The following is a 20,204-nucleotide window of genomic DNA, read 5'->3' as shown; positions in this document are numbered from 1 at the left end:
CTCTCCCTGAAAAAGTCAGCGACCTGCTCCTTGTCTCTTCTATTTTAGACAATAAACGGTGGCTGTGGTAGTTCAAGTTTTGCTCCGGCCTCCTGTCTCTGACAGTGGAACGTGGGGTGCCTCAAAGTAAGGTGAAGGACCAAATTATGTGTTTTATGAACATTTTAGATAGTTTTTTTTAATAGCAGAGAGGATGGTCCTGATGGCACCTGATAGCAGTTCATTATAGAAACTGCCGTACTTGCTCTGTGTGCCGCTAGCCATATAAATACATAGTCTATCCTTGAAGCCATGAATTCAGGAGCTATGTACTGTGAGGGTCATTTCCTCTGCCTAATTAAAGATAAGGGTTTTTTTTTAATTAATGATATCTTTTTATATTTGTTATGATTCTTAATTTTCAAGCAATTTCCTGTTTGTCTTTTCTGTTTGAGTAAGGAAGAAGCATGGCTTTTCTTTACTAAATCAGAAGCATATTCCTCCTTGTTAGTGTGAACAGTTTTATCTTTGCAAATTCTTTAATTTAAATGTGTGCTTCTGAGTCGGTCCATCTTTCTGTTTAGACTAATGTGCAAATAACATTTATGCTTAGATTGTTGTACCATTACTACCAGTTCATGCAGAATTCGCATGTTCCCCCCACCCCCACCAATGATTTTGCTGGTCATGAGGACTAAAGCTCTTGGTTTTACCTGGAGTAGCATCAGTTTCCCTGCAAACTCCAAGATTAGGCAGAACATACATATAAATGGAGATCCTTTGTTTCAATCTGTCTTGGCATCAGTTTAGTCGATCTAACCATTTGGAAATACATCATCCTGGCATTATGCAAATAGAGCAATTCTTCCCCTCCTCCTTCCCCTCAGTTTTCCACAAGGTGGTTCTGCTCAGAGTTCCTTTCATCATATGCATAGGTGAAGGTTGCAGTGCAAAACTTAACTTGTTTACAGATGCTGTGTTACTATCTGTGTATCTGTGCTTATGGGTATGCTTTAATAATAATTTTCTTTGTTCTCACGTACTTTCTTAATACAAGGACTCTTTTTTTGTGTTCTAGATGGCGTTGTCAGACTCAGTCACTACTTGTCTTTCTCCACCTGTGCATTATGTGATTTGTAAACTTGGATTTGAGAAAAAGGACACCTATGATATTAATAATATTTTGTCTGAAAATGGTGAAATATGTTGGCAAGCTGTTACAGAGCGTGTGTGTTACCTTGAATCAGGTTGGTGTTTACCTGCTGTAGTAGTGATACATTTAAGACTGATGCTGAATCTCAGTACAGTTCATAGAAATCCTAGTTTAGTTATAACATTTTATTACAGTACAGCATTAGCTTTGCTGCAGATCGGAGTACGTACAGTTCATATCTACGAGGAGCTTTAGATTTTTCATCCACGTTTGGTATTTAGTTATTGCTGGCTCCTAAGATTCATGTAATCTGCACTACATAAGTAGCTGCTCCTTTGGTTTTTCATTCGTCTTGGTTCCCAACTTCATGTGCTTGTTCTGCTTCTCTCCTACCTCATAATTGCTTTCCTCTGTGTTCTTTATATTCCTTTTGCAGTAAATTTGAAACACTCTGGGGCCATCAGTATTCGTACTGTTGCTTCTGGTTTTGTTTCCCCAACTTTAGCTTGTACAGAAGTACTGTCTGGTTTCCCTTCTGTATGTAGAACAGTTTATAATTGTTTTTTTAATCAAAACAAAGTATTTATCCCCTGATGAACTCATTGAATTTTAATTTGCCAAATTGCATCATGCAAGCTCTGTTACAATTTCCAGAGATGGTAAAAATGATACAAGTTTCTGCCTCAAGCAGTATCTTTCAGTAAATCAGAAGAATTTCTTTTCCTATAAAAGTGTCCCACCAAAGAGGAGCAGTGATACCACTCTCTAAGGTACCACATCCGTCTGCATTCTTTAAAGGGTGTAAGTGGTGCAACTTGACTGAGCCCTCTGAGCCTGCACTAGCTTCCAGCTTGGTTATGTGGAATTTATGTACTCTAGTAGGTTTTCCCCATTTCAACAAAACCAGAACACAATAATCCTCTTTACTTCCATATTTTCTTGCGTTAATTTTTTTTTTCATTTGGAGAAGGTACTCAGTCTCACCTGGTTTCACACTGCACTTTTCTATATCTTACCTACGTGGTCTTTTGGACAGTACGTTGTAGTGTATTAGTCATGCTAAAATAGTCTGGATAAAATTCTCTGTACACAAGCTGTAGCAGGTTTTACTCCTTGTGAGTTTTAAAATATTGGACCTTCGGGAAGTTTGGTATTCTAATCACCTTCTGTTTTTCAATTTAAGATCAAAGTGTGGATTATATCAAAAGCATACGATCCTTAGGACCTGTATGTGAATCTGTTAATTTGCACTTCAAATCTCTGACCAAGGAGCAATTTGTAATTCAGTATGCATTATGGTTCCACTGGACAAACTACATAGAGGTATGGAAATGTCTGTTGACAATTTGTATTTTGGCACATGAACCCTTTGTGGAAGTTTAATGTAAGAACACACAAGAGGTATCAATGAACCAAAATGCTTAGAATTTGTAACTAATTGTCCTTCGTAGCTGCTTTTAATTTTCCTGACTTTGTAATTAGATTTTATGTAAGTTATCACAAAGAGAACATGAGGTGCTTTGGACCTCTTCTAACCTAAGGTGGAAGGATTTTAGTTTTCTAATAATCTATGCTTCATATAAAGTTTTACTATGTAAAGTTATTGTTGATAATTTTTATAGATGTAAGGCACTAGATACATTGCAACTAAAAATACAAGAGGTGCTCTAGGGCAGTTTCTTTCCAGGCATCTACAGTTCTATCTCCTTCACAAGGTTTTCTTTCTACATTTGCATAGCGACTCTCACAGAGGAATATTTAGGTTTCTATGTGCTTTTGACAATTTGTTTTTTCCTTCTGAATATTTAACACATTCTTTCTCTCCCCAATCATACAGTTATTTCTTGAGGTATTTGATGTTCTACAATACACACGAACTACGGAAGTTGCTCTTGGCTTAATGAAACTAACATCATGCTTGGAGCGAGCCTTGGGTGATGTAAGTGCCAGCATGAGGAGTCTGTTGCAGATTTGGTTTTATAAGAAGGGAATGAGCTCTTGGATTTAATTGCACACTGAAAAATGGAGATTACCCTGTACTGCAGTAGTACACAAATAGCCCAGCTGCATTTTGAATTGGAGAGATGTTCTTTTCTGGATCCAGTTGTGCTAATGGAAACATCTTCTGGGGCTCATCGACCTGTGCTGCTAGAGTTGCTTGTGTGCGTGCTGTTACTAACCAATTTCATTAAAAAAGAGCAAAGTTTGCTTAATCAGTGTACATATAATAGGTCTTTGTTACTCTGATTTATTTAACTGAAACAGGGAGCAGCATATCTTACACAGACGATCTGATAATGTAGTAGCTTCTGTGAGGAGAGGCAGAAGCATGCAGCCAAAAATGGGCTGCTAGATAACTTCTTTCCTCAGAGCTCTGTTCACAGAGTGTACATCTGTTTAAATGCTTTGACATGAGTCTTGTGCTGCAAAAACATCTAGAAGTCAGCTCACAACTTAAATTCTAGACCTAACTGATCAGCTGTATAGATCTAGGATCCATCTTGTAGTCCTGAACATTTGTCTTGTTAACACATTCCCTCTTTCCTTTACCCTGTAGTAGTTAATAAAGGTATGCACTCTTGTTTAAGTTTAAAGAGTAATACTGCAGGAGTTCTATGACCAGCATGAAGCAAGGAGTGCGTACGTGATATGACTTAGACTTAGGAATTCTGACTGGTATTAAGAAACTTGTATTGTGAATCCTTTTTGATGGAGCGTGAATTAGGCTATGTTTCAACATTTGGTGGTAGCACTGCTTAAGTTTGTTTAATCAATCTTCACAGCCATCTGCTTTGTTTGCTGGTATTCTGTATGTTATGTGAGCGCAAATATTTGAAGGCCTAGTAGCAAGCTAGATTGATGAACTGGTCCAGGTACCTTTCCACCTTTTTCCTGTACTCCCATTTTTGTTTTTCAGCTGGATCAGTTCCTTGATCTGCTTCACTGCATGACCACACAAACAGATGCCATCACTACTTATGGGCATGCAGATTAGGAAGAAGGAAGCAGCAGCTGTTTTAAGAGGCTTTGCTGCTGGGGTATATTACAGAATCATGGAATCATTTAGGTTGGAAAAGACCTTTAAGATCAAGTCCAACTGTTATATTGCCCACAGATAAGCTAGATGGTTGTTAAATCTCTGTGAGGAGTTCTGGAGAAGGAAATGCCAGAGAAAGAACAATGGGCTAATTCACACCTAGACAAAACAATTTGCCCAAGTATGGGGGGTGGTAAATTTTGAAGTAATGAAAAATTACCAAACACTGAAAAAAATGCCAGGGAGAATACACAGAATGGAAGGCTTCATAGCAGTTGAGACTAGAGGTGCTAAGGTTGCCCAATTAGGATAAAATCTAGTTTAAGGAACAGCCAGAATCAGAAGACAAACCACAAGTCTCCTTCCTTTAACAATAACAGATCCTATAGATTTCTAGGGTAAGAATGAAGTATGGTTTCCCGGGTAGAGTTTATGCCCTTAATTATGTGTTCTTGTTGTGCTTTGCCTTTTTTTTTTTTTTGAAGAGAAGAGCAGTACGTGTACAGACACTGTGAAAAGCCTAAGTATGGGAACATTAAATAGCATATGCACTCTTTCCTGATATGTTCCATAAATTTTAATTTGTCATGAAATTACAGAATTTAAAGCCTTTTTAAGGATTTGGTGGGTTTTGTTTGATTAGTGTTTTTACAATAATGAAAATGGTTACTGGGTGAAATAATCAAGTTGTATGTTAGAAATACAAAGAAGTATACTGAATTACTGGTGTTATCTGTTTTGTGGGTTTTTTTAATAGGTATATTTACTGATTGGTAAAGATTGCCCTTTCCTTCTAAGAGACTTACTTGCTTCTGAGCAGCTTGCAATTGTCTTTGGACAAGCTGTAGTAAGTACATAGTTTTGAAATAAGTAATAAATACTGAGCTGGTTTTCTTCTTGCCAAATGGCAAGTTTCCAAGCATAGCCTTTTCTTGCACTGAAGGAGAGTTTGAAAATTCTGTAATATATTGAAAAAATTTTCATTTTATACATGTTAAAGTCTGGGGTATATACGGCAAAAATAGTAAATGTTGTAAATGGAAATATTTTTTAAGGCAAGCTCATAAGTTCTAGTTTGCTTTTCTACGTGAAAAACCTACATACATGAAATTTCACATATCTGTCAAGGGGGGTGAGCAAGCTGCAGAGTTGTCTGCCTCTTTCTGAGTTGCGCTACTTGAAAATACACATCCCGTACTGGCTGTTTCCGATGAGCTGTGTTCCCCTTCACCACCACTGTAGTAAGATACTTCATAACATTTACCACACTAGAATTGTTCAAAATAGAGGAGACTAATTTGTTCATCCCCGTGTGTAAAAAAAAAAAAAAAAAAAACAAAACAAACAAACAAAAAACAAACAAACAAACAAAAAAAAACCAAAACAAAAAACCCCCCAAAATTCTGATAACATTTACACTCTTGTGTAAACAGAGTAGTAGGTGGTCTTTCTCATACAGTTTTACAATTGTAAATTCTTTGTTAGGAGAAAATATTGGATGTGAACTGTAGAAGCTTGTATTGTTAGCCAGACTAGTATTGTTATAAGGATTATTTCTTGAATTTTGGTGGCGTGTGGAATAGTTCAATTTTTACAGTTAAAAAATAAAAACAAAGTTTCCCTTTTTGTTTGATAGCGATCTGATAATACAGCTTTGAATGCAAATTCTGTGTTTTATGTTAATTTGTATCAAATTATTGTGGATTTGTACTACAAGAAGTAGGAGCTAAACTTGATCTCATTTGTTTGCCTGTCATAACTGTTCAGAATGTCTAATAGCTAATTTTGTTCCTCACATATTATATTCCATAGCATGCACAAGTAAGCTGAAAGATTTCCTTTCAGAGAATGCAGGGAATTGCAAATAGTGAGTTGCTGTTACTGTGACAAGCTGTGGCCAGTCATCTTGACAGTAGACATTGTAGTTTCTCCATAACTTCTGAAATATTCTTTCAGGGAAAGATACAAGGTAATAAGTAAAAGATTTCTTCATACAGTAATCACTTTGTTTATTAATTAGATGAATGTACTGAGGGTATTCATTGGATCTCCGCATGGTCTGAATCTCCGTAATGTTTTGTGGCATGGGTTTGCATCCCCACAAGAAATTCCTGCAAAGTAAGTTACCAAAAAGAATCTGATTTTCTTACCAGTCAGACCTGATGGTGCTTGAAAAGCTGTTAGTAAAACTTACTGCCCTTACTGAAAAATTTTTTTTTAAAAAGTAAAAATGTCCAACAGCCTTTGGTAGTGTCCTGACAGTTTTCCCCTGCTGCTCCTGCTTTTTTTGGCAAGGGATTTCCGTATAATATTTCAGAGATTATAAAGCTGGTCAGTTTTAGGATCAGTGTTTTTTTGCTAGCAGGAAAAGAAAGGTCAAGGTCTTTTTTTTGAAACCCAGTTCCTTGTCTGTTAGGGCAGTCGGGAATAGCCTGGAACAAAAGGCAGAGGAATGGGGTAGGAGGAGGAGCAACTGCAGCTAATGTAGAACATAGTGATGCTTTTTTCCTAATTCTACATTGTTTTTTCATGCTTGTGAATGCAATTAGTTATTAAGTGCCTGTACTCAAAAGAGATGGGGAGCGTAGGTTTTGGATGTTCTTTGAAAGAGCAAAAAAACCCTTTGTCTCCAACCCACAAATGTTGATTCTTTGCAAAAGATTTAGTTGTATAAGCTTTTCTAATATATTATGGTGTTCTCCCTAGATATTGTGCTATGCTGCTCTTTTTAACTGCAGGATTGGGTCAGTTGTTACAGACGTATCTTCTGCAAACTAAATGCATTTTAGTACATCGACCTTATGTTACCTTCATTAGCTTAGAGGAGCTTGATGTTTTTCCAGGCAAGTATTTAACGATTAGCAAGTTTTTATTATGCTGTATTTGTTATTGTATCATTGTCCAAAAGTGCAGTTGAAAATAATGCATTTTCCACAGTTCTAAGATTGAATCTTAACTAAGATACCTGTATACACTGTCATTAGATGAATCAGTCATGCTTGTAGGACAACTTTTTAATATGTAGGCAGTTCCACTGACTATTGAATCAAAAAATACTGCATTCTAAGATAACTGTAACACATTGAAACGTGTAACGTTACTGCTTCTAAAAGAATTCAACTGTATGTTCCAGTTTTTTGATGATGGAGTTCATTTCATGTAACAGTCATCTAGTTTGCCTTTACAAAATCTAATTCTTTCTAGAATCGGTGGGTTCCAGCTGCAAGGGTCCCAGCAGGAGTGCCCTGCATCTTGCAGGAAAGGTAGTGCTGAAACAGAGTAAAGGACGGTGACACTTCTTCAGTACCCTGATGGTTTTCTCAGGGAAGGACCTGAAGTGTCAGATTAAGATCTTCTTATCTCTCGGGCTACAGACCTTATTTGGTTTACTCCTATTATTTTTAAAGCAACAACAGCATATGGGGCATCTTGGTGTCAGTGGTGGTCATGGTCAGATTGTGCTACGTAATCAATTTGCCAGTGGAACATCTGTTCATGGAACTGAAACAGGGCTTTTGTGAACCAAATCAAGCTGATAACATTCAAATTATCATGTAGTATAAATCCTATAGCTGTTGATTTGCTTTGGAAAAACACCTACTGCAATCAAGTTGCATTTGCCATTTTAAGCTTTCTCTTGGATAAGATATTTATAATGTGAATTCGTAAGTGTGAGTTTCATTACATGGTATCGTTGAAGGATGAAGTGTTAATTTATTATGCTAAATGTCATCATAGAAAATTGATAAAGTAGGAACAATGTGCTCATGTTCAAATGTTCATACTACTGTACTGATTCTTACCTAATTAAAATGATTAATGTATATTACACTTTTTTTAAGTATTTGAAGAGGAGAACAACTCAACAGAAGCTAGGTCCAGTTGCTGTGTAGTCTTTAAGTCTCAGTAAAAAGCAGCCATGACTTTTTAACTGTTTTTTCTCTGTAATTTTTCATATTATCACTAAAAATGCAATCTTACAAACTCAATTTCTGATCTTAAGTATGACTATCATTGTAGTTGCATAGTTAAAATAAATTGGATAAATTTTAAGTCTCTGGTTACAAATGCTGAAATAATCTTATATTTTCAAGGAAATATTAAGAATGAATTAGTAAACCATAGATTGTATATAGTTTATCAATGTTGTTTTGCTAACTTGCAGATCTTGATAATGAAACGCTTTCCATAGCTGAAGAGCTAGTAAAACTGTCCAGTTTTGTATTAAAAACAATGTTACCATTTTGGATGGCTGCTTTAGCAGCTTTCAAGCAAAGCAGGTAACAGTAGATTATTTTTTATTATTATTATTATTTTTTAATAGAATAAAAAAGACTATATTCTATACGTATAGACTAAGAGCTGCATTTGTAGATTCCAAAGCTTTTTGCTAAATCTGTTGCTTAACAACATGTAGTTATGCATTGTTAGGGTGGTCTCTCAGAAAGTTTGTGGACTTACTACTTTATTTTGTGCCAACTAGGATTATAAACTACATTTTGAAACCTAAAAAGAACTATTGCAGATGTAGCCAAAAAGGAGAGTTTTACAAAGCAAGTGGAAACAAATCTTTAGATACTAACATGTTGAGTTAAAACAATGCATCTTGTTTGTTTGTTTGACTCTCCCATGTTCCACCTTTTTGTAAGTTATTCTCATCTCTGAGCTGGCTTGAATTTGGTAGTCAGCTTCTGTTGGGCACAGGTAGTCATTTATTGTTTGTTTACAAAGTGCATTGCAAAGGAATTTTGGGCTGGGTTGTTTGGCCTGAGAGTGTAACTCTGAGATGGCTCTAATTTCCATTTGGATTATATTTATATAATATAAGGGGGAAACCCCCTTTGGGTATCTCTTTTTTTTTTTTTTTTTTTTCAGGTATGCCGACTGTGTGATTCTCTTGCTTCCTCAGCTGGAAGTTGGACTTAGATTGCTCTTCACTATGACTAATAAATGTCCGAATCGATTGCTAACAGCTGAGGTAAGATGTCTCTCTAAAGTCAATTATTATTTAGGGCTAACAATATTTGCAAAATAATTTTTCTAGAAGCATAGTGTCTAAACACAGATTTAAAAAAAAAATTCTATCAAATATGTAACATTATTTAAAAATTTTCAGTAAAGTTTCATGAATGCCTTTTATTTTTTTGTAAGGTTGTCTGCCAGTAAAAGAGATCTGAAAAAGTACTTGAAGGTTAGTGTTCAGAAACAGTCGTTTAGGGTGGAAAGTATTTCATGTTATATTTATTTTAAAAAAACTTGGCATAAAATCCAACAGTCCCTTTTTTCATTTGTAAGGGGAGGTTTATTTGCTGTTCATGCACCTCTCATGCAAATGAATAAATACAAGTTTGGTATACATGTCTAGTTAATTGTTTTCATTTGACAATGAAATAATATTAATTGTCTTTTGTTCTAGCCTTCTTCTCTATACACCACTTTCGACGAGGTACTTGTGATTTCTTTTTTTTTTTTTCCCCAAATATATATTGATGTCGGAATTTAAGCACATGCATGAGTCTCATTACCAGAGACCAGAAAGCACTTTCTTGTGTTGGATAAGATATTATTTCTAAATTTTTTTCCAAATAGAAGATGGTGGACAGTAAACATTTTGAATTTGGAATCCCCCAGAAAATATCAAAAATAATACAAATTTTAATGAACAGACTTTAATTTCTTCTAAATGTTTTTATCTTGAAATTCTTCATCTCACAGAAACAAACATTCTGTCATTTTTCCTAGATTCAGTTATTCAAAATAAATACAATTAAACATTGAAAGCAAAAATCCTCGCTTCTACAACTCTCTTGAATTATCTCAAATTGTCTGTCAGGAATAATTAGACACCTTGATTCTTGAGTGGTGGAAGTAATTGCTTAAAATTAGGGAAACTAATTACTTTAGTTGGTGTTTTTTCTTTGATTGTTTGGCTTTCAATAATAACTTTCTATTCAAATTACTTTTTTCTAGATGCTAGCAAAGCATTTGGATAACGAAGAAGTCAACCAGCTTCCCACAGTTCTTGAGGAACCTGCCATGGCAAGTGTTTTGAAAGTTGCTTCTGTTTTGTTTTTCTTGTTGTTTTGTTTCATTTGGTTTTAAATGTAGTAATATATTTATGATCATATATTTATGATCATGCATAATACTCATTTATTTCACATAGCTTATCTCTAGCAGCTTAGAACCAGAAGCTTGTTACCCTTTTTCATTGTAGGATACAGAGTGGTACCTGACAAGCTATATTGGGTTAGGATATAAGACTGTCTTTTCTTCTGAAATATCAAAGTCTCAGAGATATTTCTGTTTAGACTTCTGAAGATCAGCTGAATGGAGCAGAAGAAAAACTGATGCCTCATACAGGGAAAATTAAAACTTATTTCTGATTGCTTCTGGGACGCATCTTTCACTACCTGGGCAGATGGCACAAAAACATAGCTGCAAACCTGCCAGAGCACATCCTGCATCTTGCCACCCAAACAGATAGTGAACATGAAAACTAGGGGTCTTGAATTTAGAGGCCTTTTGAGACTGTAGGGGAGACCTAAGTTTATTGTCCTGTTACCAGAGGCAGTGATGCTGTGGAGGACTTGGGACACAAAGCTGAAGGAAGTCTGTTGTTACTTCTCGTGAAATAGCTTGTATGTTAGTTTTGAATTTCCACAGAAGCTACCAAGATGGATGAGTTGCCTTTTTTTTTTTTTTTTTGCTACAAGCATCATTTGCATTGTTTTTGCTGACCATATAAATGCCCCTTTCCTATAAATGTGATCACATACTCATCTTTCAGAGGTATTCTATACACTGAATATATTCTATTCTATGTGAATACACACTTAGTGTATGTTTCCACAGGAATTTCTTTGGGATTTCTTGAATCACCAGGAGGGTCCACGTATAAGAGATCGTTTAAGCCATGGAGAGATCAATCTAGAAGCATTTCCCAGAGAAGTAGCTAATCAGATAGTCGCATTTGCTATTACTCTTCTCTGCAGATTTTCAGATGAGGACATACTTGCCTTTAAGGTAGGGATCAATATTGTGCTCTCAGAAGATTTTTTTCAGTTGTTTTGCATGCCAAATCTGATTTTAGAGAGTCTTATGACTGAATCTTTCTTGACAGCAGCTTTTTGTGGAAATGAAGTATTCCTCCAAGCAAAAAATTGTTAAAGTATGTTTTTTCTAGTTTTGTAGTGAAACGAGTACAGAAAGTTTTCCAAAAGATTACCCTTTCTTCCTGTACTTTAATTCATTTGCTTAACCACTCCTTATTCACATGTTTGATCCATAAATTATAGTGATTCCACTTAATTTTATTTGTCAAATTGTATCAATACCTAGCCTGTTTATCTGCTGAAATACCCAAAAGGTAGGTAAAACAGCTGTAGCTCAGCCACTGACATATGTAATACCTGAGATTTTCTTTCTCTGGGACACTATAAATAATGGTGGCTCACTAATGGAGGTGCCATTTGTATCCACCCTCTGTACTGTGAATTTGTGAACACGTTTTGTCTAGTAATACATGTTTCTCAACAGTAGCAATTATTATATTTGCTCCCCCCAATTTCCTGTTAATATTTGGAGTTACTTCTTTCAATATCATACAGCAACCTGAGAGGTAAATCTTCCATTTATTACAGAATCATAGAATCACTAAGGTTGGAAAAGACCTGTAAGATCATCAAGTCTAACCATATTAAAAAAAAAACCCAAACAAAAAAAACCCCACAAAACAAACAAACAAAAAACCCACCAAAAAAATAAAAACACACAACCCACACCAAAACAACCCACCCACACCACACAGCACCATGCCCATCAAGCCACATCCCACAATGCCACATCCACACGCTCCTTGAATACCTCCAGGGAGGGTGACTCTACCACCTCCCTGGGCAGCCTGTTCCAATGTTTCACTACTCTCTCAGTAAAGAACTTTTTCCTAATATCCAGCCTGAACCTCCCCTGCCGCAACTTGAGGCCATTTCCTCTAGTCCTGTCACTAGTCACTTGGGAGAAGAGACCAACACCCACCTCTCTGCAACCCCCTTTCAGGTAGTTGTAGAGAGCGATAAGGTCTCCCCTCAGCCTTCTCTTCTCCAGACTGAACAACCCCAGTTCCCTCAGCCGCTCCTCATAAGACTTGTGCTCCAGACCCCTCACCATCTTCGTCGCCCTTCTCTGGACACGCTCCAGCACCTCAATGTCCTTCTTGTAGTGAGGGACCCAAAACTGAACACAGTATTCGAGGTGCGGCCTCACCAGTGCCGAGTACAGAGGCATGATCACCTCCCTGCTCCTGCTGGCCACACTATTTCTGATACAGGCCAGGATGCCGTTGGCCTTCTTGGCCACCTGGGCACACTGCTGGCTCATATTCAGCCGGCTGTCAGTCAACACCCCCAGGTCCTTTTCTGCGGGGGAGCTTTCCAGCCACTCGTCCCCAAGCCTGTAGCATTGTCTGGGGTTGTTGTGGCCAAAGTGTAGAACCCGGCACTTGGCCTTACTGAACCTCATACAGTTGGCCTCGGCCCATCGATCCAGCCTGTCCAGATCCCTCTGCAGAGCCTTCCTACCCTTGAGCAGATCGACACTCCCTCCCAACTTGGTGTCATCTGCATATATTAGTTGCAGCTCTTTTAGTTTCTCAAGATATATTGCATGCTGCTGCATTAAGAGAGTACTTGGTTGCTTTTCTGTCAGCTGCTGTCAGGTTTCATAGTTAAAATGTGTCAAAGAAATTAAGCTTTAAACACTCAGTGTGCTGATGACTGCTTTCAGCCCTCAGACATTTGGAAGTCTTTATTGACTTCAGTACTATAGGTGGCTTGCATAAAATTAAGTCTAAGTCTAGGTCTGCATATGATTAGGACAGTTTAAAGAAACTCTTGTGTATTGTCTATGATTTTGTAAATCAGGAACACATGGTCATAAAACCACTGATGAACTGTGCAAGTTGCTACCGTTCTCGATTTCATCCAATTTCCCGACTGAAGAAGCAGGTGGGTACTTCCAACTGTGAAAGCATTTCGGTCCTTAAATTTGTGAATCCTTGAAATTGGTCTAATTGTTGTCTTCATGCTTTGATTGTCCTAAAAAGGTAAAATCTTCCATATTTTTTTTAATGAGCTTTTTGGTTTTATCTTTTGGAATTTACAGTTGCTAAAATGAGATGTAATTAAGCACACTCCTGTTGATGCAGTTGGTGCTGTGTTTGTGCTCTGGATCACTGAATAGCTTTATTCTTACCTGAATGTTTTCTGTTCTGTAGTTTTCTTAATCTCCTTGTGCTTTCATATGTCAGGAACGCTCTGTTTCGTCAAGTATCTAGGAATCTTGGATTAGGCTACAAGTGAGGTTTTTATTGTATGAAAGCCAGCTGATTAAGATTCTGTCGTTGTAGCAAAATTAGCTTTCAAGTGTTATGGTAGTTCTCTGCCGATCAGTTTCTAAACTACTGAACTGCTTGAAGATGTTCCTCTATTGATTTAAGGTTCCTCTATTGATTTAAGATTGCAGTAGACGTACATAGTACTTCTCATTTTCAACAGCATTCAAACCGTATGTTACAGAAGTCATATTAATTAATTTTTTGTATTAAAAAAATGGAAGAAAGAATAATAAATTAGTTTATTCAGATTGATGTTTTGGCATGAAAGTGTACATCAAGACTTTTTGCCCTAACGTGAACCTTAACAATTGATTTCAGCTTACGCAATTATGACTACTGAATAAGTAACTTACTACCTGCTGCAGTTTTTTCTAAAATAGCCACTAAGAAAAGTAAAATATGTTGTCCTGTCTGTCCAAGGCTACACTTTACATAACATTTTTCATGATACATTTTTGAGGTCCTGGAATGTATGAAGAGCATTCATTTATGGCCTGAATTGCCAACAGCGCCTGAGGAGCACATTCAAGCAATTAAAGGGTATGTATATGCTATTAAAAAAATGATAGTTCTCAAAATAGTTATGAAGAACGGGATTTGAGATGGTGAAATGTCTCTTCAGATACTTTACTAGGAAGATGATAGACACCAGAGGGGTTGTGAGAAGATCCCAATGTTCTTTTCTGCTTAATCTGTGCTATACACATCAGTACAGATATTATAAAAACTATAAACAGTGTGCTAACTTGAAGAGAATGAGAACATATCTGAAACATACAAAGGTGTTAGTAACTCCATATTCCATTTCTGAAGAAATGCCGAAGGGGCTGTTAGGAGGTTAAACTAGAGCTTGAGTCCATCATAATAAAAACAAAAAGATGGCTTGCCAGATGTAAAACAGAAAATAATTGCCTATTCTGAAAAGGACTTGGTAACCAAATCAGTGGAAGACTTTACATGAGATATTACTTAGAAAAAGAATGTAACATTCTCCTGTTATTTGAAAAGGAGGAAGTAATTAATAATATCACTGGAGGAAATAATACTTATTTAGAGCTGAGAGGTGAAAATTCAGTGCATCTGGCACATACTCAATATGCTGCAGGATTTTGATGAATGAATAGAGGATTAAGAGGGGTTCAGAAGACTGCTGAGACTGAGAAAACGTTGGTTTTAGTGGGAGAAAGAAAATCATGCTTATAAGGTAGAGGGAAAAGAACCATAATATCAGAGAGTGAGAGTGGACATTGAATACACTGGTATCCAAAAAATCTGCATCTTCATCAATGCCATTTGAGAAATAAGTACTACACATTTTTATCATCTCAAATCTTAATTTTTTCTTTTGTTTTTAAGGTTGGAAGGAAATGCCAAAGCTGATACTTTAATTTTGATGATACCTGCAATTATATCTCAGTTGCAGCAATATATGCCCCAGAATTGCTGTAGTTCAGATGATCCAATCAATAGTGTCCTAACAGAGAGGTGAGTTTGATGTCCTCCCAGTTCCCGCTGTCAGTTTCTACATGCAGCCCAACACAAGAACTGTAAAACCTAAGTTACTCATTTCCCTGGTTTTAGAATGATGCTTGAAATGTTGCGTGCACTTTTCTAATGTTGCTGCTGATTTAATGTAAGAATCTTAAGAATACAGCTGAACATCATCTTCAAAATGATGATGAGACGTTGTATATTTGGGACGTTATTACAGCAGAGATTTTACTTGGAAATTAGCTGAAAAAAAATAACCATTTTTCTTCCAGACTGGAGAAGCAGAATGTTTTAAATATTTATGTATTGACTAGATTAAGTTGGTTTTAATCTGTTTTGTGTGCTAAAACTGCATCAGAAATTCATTTTAATGTGCTTGGTGTCACAGCTGTGCATGGCATTTAAAATAGTAATAATATGCCACTATATAATTCTATTTTTACATGCTTTAGTATCAAGATTCTGAAATAGAAGATATCTTGTTAATACTTGTCAGATTTGGAGGTATGTTAGTTCCAGTTATATCTGACTTGGAATATTGATCAAAAACAATTTGACTTTTAATTGGCACTCTTATAGCAGTCTTAGGAGTCCCATGACTGAATGAATATGTTGGAACAAAACTCTCCTAATCAAACCCATTAGGTATGGGCAGGATAGTGCAAAGAGGATTTTACCTGTTGCTTTACTTACGTAGCATGTGTGCCTTCTGTTTTCTACCCATTTTCTCATTTATGAAAAAGAAGCCTAATTACTAAAGTGTTAAAGCATTTTTAGAGTTTTCTGCTTTTATCACTTTTAGTCATTAATGTTTTGCTGTCTCAGAGATAATTTGAGCATGAGGGAGATTAAGAAACATTTCTGTAAGAACAGAGTTTTTAAAGTGATGTGTGAAACATTAGGTTAGCAGGTTAGAATATGATAGCAGAAGGATATTTGGGTACTTTATCAAAGCATAATCTGGTGTGGTGTTGATGAAAACAATGGCCTCACCCACCTGCATTTTACAAAATGTTAAGTCTGCTTCTTGTTCTACCCAGAAGAAAGACCACACACTAATGGGAGTACTAATTAATACCATTTTTTTGATTGAGTTTTATTATGGTGGATGTTAATTCATTGTGAATTGAACTATGGTGGGAGGCTTCAACTACAACCCTGCTGTGATTTGATGTGTTCAGTATATCATTTCAGCCAGGCAGTTTTGTTTGTTGTGGTTATATTTCTTTGATCTGAAATGGGAAACATATTCATCACCAGCAGTTTTGCATTTATATTCAGTAAAGTGACAGAGAATGCAATCACTACCCCTACTACATAGATCCTTGCTTTTTTTCAGTCATGAGGTAAGAGTAATCCGTTTCCAGGTTTTCTGAGTTAAAACATGAATCAAACCACACCGAATATGAAATGTGTCTTATGTTAAAGCCAGCTAACAAAAGATTGAAATTAACAACTCCTTCCTGTTTTGGAGGCTGTTGATTGAACTTTGTGAGACACATATTTGCACACTTTATGCTCCGCGACCTGTTCTGGAAATACTGGTGGTACTCCGTAAAATAAGCACACAGTGCCATCAAGTGTCTGAACAAGTTATTGCCAGCACTGAGTTGAGATACAAACAGTGGATAAACAAGACTCTACGTTCTCGCCAGAGGCATAACTATCTACGAATGTTAAACAGGTTGGCTGATGGTTTTTCTTTACTTTTTGGTTAGGTTTATGAGAGAGTGGCTGCATGCTGCTGTTGCTAGCTTTCAGTGGTTTGTCTTAGAAGTTTAAAATTAAGAGTGTTCATGTGTTCTTGTTAACCATTTCAGAGTTAAGTGCCAACCCAGATTTCTATTTTGTAGTAATATTGAAATAACAGGAAAATCTCAAATTGGAGAATAATTTAGTATGTATTTTTAGCATTGCTAGATTATTTCACTGTAAATTATAAGCTTTCAAATAAAAGTATTGTTTAAATGTTAGATTGTATTTTTCAGTTGCTAGCTTAAGCATAGAAATGCCATTCAAGTTTTAGCTGAATGCAATAGATTAAACTGATTTCAAGACTCTACCTACTTTAGTTCCGCTGTTTTTTATCGTTATACCTGGGTCAGCATCTTTATAGATAGAAGAGAGATTGTTTAGTATTCCATTACTTTTGTTCCTATTCAGAAGTGTTTTCCAGGGATTTATGAATCTACTTTAAAAACTGGGCAAACTGTAACTATTGTATTCTTGGCCAGGTTATGTTCCTGAAAATGTTAACGACATTATTTAAGAAATATAGCTTAAACTGACAACTGACAATACATATTTGCAATTCAGTTGAACTCCACTTTATTATCTATGGAGTAATGGGTGCTGGTGAGGTTTCCTTTGGAATCTTAACTATACGTGTTTCTCTATTTTTCCTCTTTTTGAGGTTTCATAATTTATAATCTTCGCTTATAGTGTTGATATTTCCTCTGATCTTTGCCGAAGGACATTTCATAGTCTTAAGTCTGAAGAATTTTTTATACTGATGATTTGTACTTAATTCAGTTTCAGTTTGTTCATTTCAAAATATTTTTGCTTATTTCTAGTATTAAATTTTTGTCTCCGGTGTTGCGGCTCATCTTAGTGTTGGTTACTCTGGAACTAGTCAACATTCATTCGGTTTGTAAGAAGAATCCTTTTGATTATCAGCAGTATCTAAAGTGAGTATATAAGATTTACTTTATCAAAATAGGAAGTTGTAAACATTCCTGTTTGATCTGTAATGTAAATTCTGTAGAGAAAAAAACCAAAAAGGAACAGCATGACTTTTAGTAGACTGTCATCCTTCTTTCTCTCATTATAGTCATCATTGTATCTCAGACAATGTTCACTCAAGAACTAAAATAACTTAGTTGAAAATATATGGTCCAGTTATTCACATTTTTAATTCTTATTAGACTCTTCCTTAGTGTAGATATGGAACAATCTTATACTCAAAAAATATTAATACGTAAAAGCTGTATTTAATATGTTGGTAATTTTACTCCTTGTGTGTCAATTAACAGCTGGTTGCGTATCATAGGCATTGTGAAACATTTGTCTGAGAAAGGAAGCCGTTTGGGGAAAATTCTATCACACATTTTGTTACTGCATTCTTTCTATGCAGTGTTTAATTGCAGTTCTGAAAATCATCACTTCTTGCTGTGAGAATGAGGGAGTGGTTCTCTTCCAGAAGTAGAAGAAACCTTAGCATACTGAGGGAGATTTCGAAATTTGGAGACATTAGCAGCTTTAAGTCAGGCATTGAGATATTTTTCTCTATTTCTTTTTTCTTTTTAAATCCTTTAATGAGTTTTTCTTCTTTGGTTTTATTTCTCATAGGTTTTTGAAGTCAGTCTTGCAGTATACTGAGAACTTGGTGACATACACAAGCCCTGAGAAAAACAAGTGGGATGAAACCATCGAGCTTGCAAACAAGGCTTTGATAAAAATAAGGAAAATCAGTGACAGAAAGCTAATGTTAATGCAGCTAGCTACGTAAATTAAATGGGTTTAAGATTATTTGGACATTGTTATTTCTTAAGAATTCTGGAGTCCTCAAATTTTACAAGTCTAATTCAAAGAGAAATTTCATCAGTCTTTGCTTCTTCATCAGCATCAATTTTGGATGCAAAATTTAGTCTTTTTTGAGAAGGTGGCTGTTGAGACTGGAGTTGAATGATCAAGCTTCCAAAGAATGGACTGTTTGCCAAATCCAGTGAAAAAGATTTACTGTGAACTAAATCAGGATGATGCAAGTTCTACTTTTCAGTATATTATGTGGTTTGTAACTTGATTATTTTTTTGGTAGTTTTCTATTATAATGAAAATATCTAAGAAAAGAGTGTGAATAAAAGCTCTGGAAAATTTTAAATCTGAAAAGTAATTTTTTTAATTTGAAATATACTGGAAATAATATCAGACTGTGATCTGTGATCAACAGGTTAAGAAATGATGAACATTTAGCATGAATTACTGCTCATGGGCAGTTGTGGTTGTTGTTATTAGTTCAAAACAGAGTCAGATCTTGCACTGAGGTACAGCTGATAACACAGTAACCAATTGTTTATATACCAGGATTTAAAGGAGGCAGGGTGGAATAACTTTTACACAATATGTGTTTCTTTTGTTTAATTTCATCTGCTCATTCCCAATACATATCTAGTTAGTTAGTGAGTTAATTTCATGCAGATTAAATATAAACACTCAGATGCACATGCTCACAGACACATATTTATTTTGGTTCAAAAAATTATCCTTTGTTGAACACAACATTCATTTGAATAATTTATTTTTTCAGAATAAATTCTCCCTCTTTCTCATCCCCAAAGAGTAGCATTTCAAAGGAATGCATCAGTTGAAGAACAGATTCACAGAAGACCACCAATCTCTATCCATTTGCTTTCTCCTATTGAGAGTAAAACCAGAGGGTAACGTCTGGAGAATGTTTGACACTACAGAGGATTAGAGATTCAAGTTACATTTTAATAAGATTCTTTGCAATGTTTCTTGGCTGGAAATCACAGTGACAGCGTTAGTAGTTCGGTTAATTCAGTGTGGGGGCTGGGTATAAACTAAGATCATATTGCTTCCTTTATGCTACTCTTGCAATATATTGTGTGTGTTTGAAATTTAACTATGTCACTTTCCAAGGTTTTTTTGTTACTATGGAACTAAATGATGAGAAGAAATGTGAACTAGATAAAAAAGATTAAAACTAGGAATAGAGAATAACGAATTAAATGCAGTGTATGATCCACAGTCTGAAATTTCAGCTTTTTTTAACACCTGAGTTGGCAAATCCTAATTATATTTTTTGAAGGCTTATTTTATACCCATTGACTTTGCTCAGACATGTTAACTTCTACTAAGTGTAGCTTGGTAGTGACATTTGTGATGACACTTGCTTTGATGGTGGTAAGTATTGTAAGGGAGCGGTGATAAGTATGGTAAGGCAAAAAAAATATTTAAGCTTTACGTATTTATTGGAGGAAAGAGATCAAGAAATTAAAACACAGAGTCATGGTTTAAAAGTACATAAACAGCTGACACACTTTCTCCTTTTGAGAGTGTTTTCACGTACTAAAAAGCACCTTATAGTCCATAGATGTGTATTTTTCAACAACGTAAGTTCTCCTTTTGTT

The 20,204-nt window shown here is 35.8% G+C and overlaps 1 protein-coding gene across 1 annotated transcript; it reads left to right on the top strand.

The window, feature by feature from the left end:
* Positions 1-71: 71 nt before the first annotated feature.
* Positions 72-18,819, top strand: ERMARD (ER membrane associated RNA degradation). Its single transcript, XM_059835794.1, has 18 exons — positions 72-131; positions 1,058-1,226; positions 2,316-2,455; positions 2,970-3,071; positions 4,927-5,016; positions 6,190-6,287; positions 6,876-7,012; positions 8,335-8,449; positions 9,045-9,147; positions 9,586-9,615; positions 10,140-10,208; positions 11,025-11,195; positions 13,091-13,174; positions 14,024-14,103; positions 14,920-15,048; positions 16,529-16,738; positions 17,628-17,741; positions 18,403-18,819. The coding sequence occupies exons 2-18, from the start codon at positions 1,058-1,060 to the stop codon at positions 18,560-18,562; spliced, it is 2,001 nt and encodes a 666-aa protein (XP_059691777.1). The 5' UTR covers positions 72-131; the 3' UTR covers positions 18,563-18,819.
* Positions 18,820-20,204: the final 1,385 nt, after the last annotated feature.

The sequence above is a fragment of the Gavia stellata genome, chromosome 2 (assembly GCF_030936135.1).
Source record: "Gavia stellata isolate bGavSte3 chromosome 2, bGavSte3.hap2, whole genome shotgun sequence".
Lineage (NCBI taxonomy): Eukaryota > Metazoa > Chordata > Aves > Gaviiformes > Gaviidae > Gavia > Gavia stellata.
This window is presented reverse-complemented; position numbering and strand designations above follow the sequence as displayed.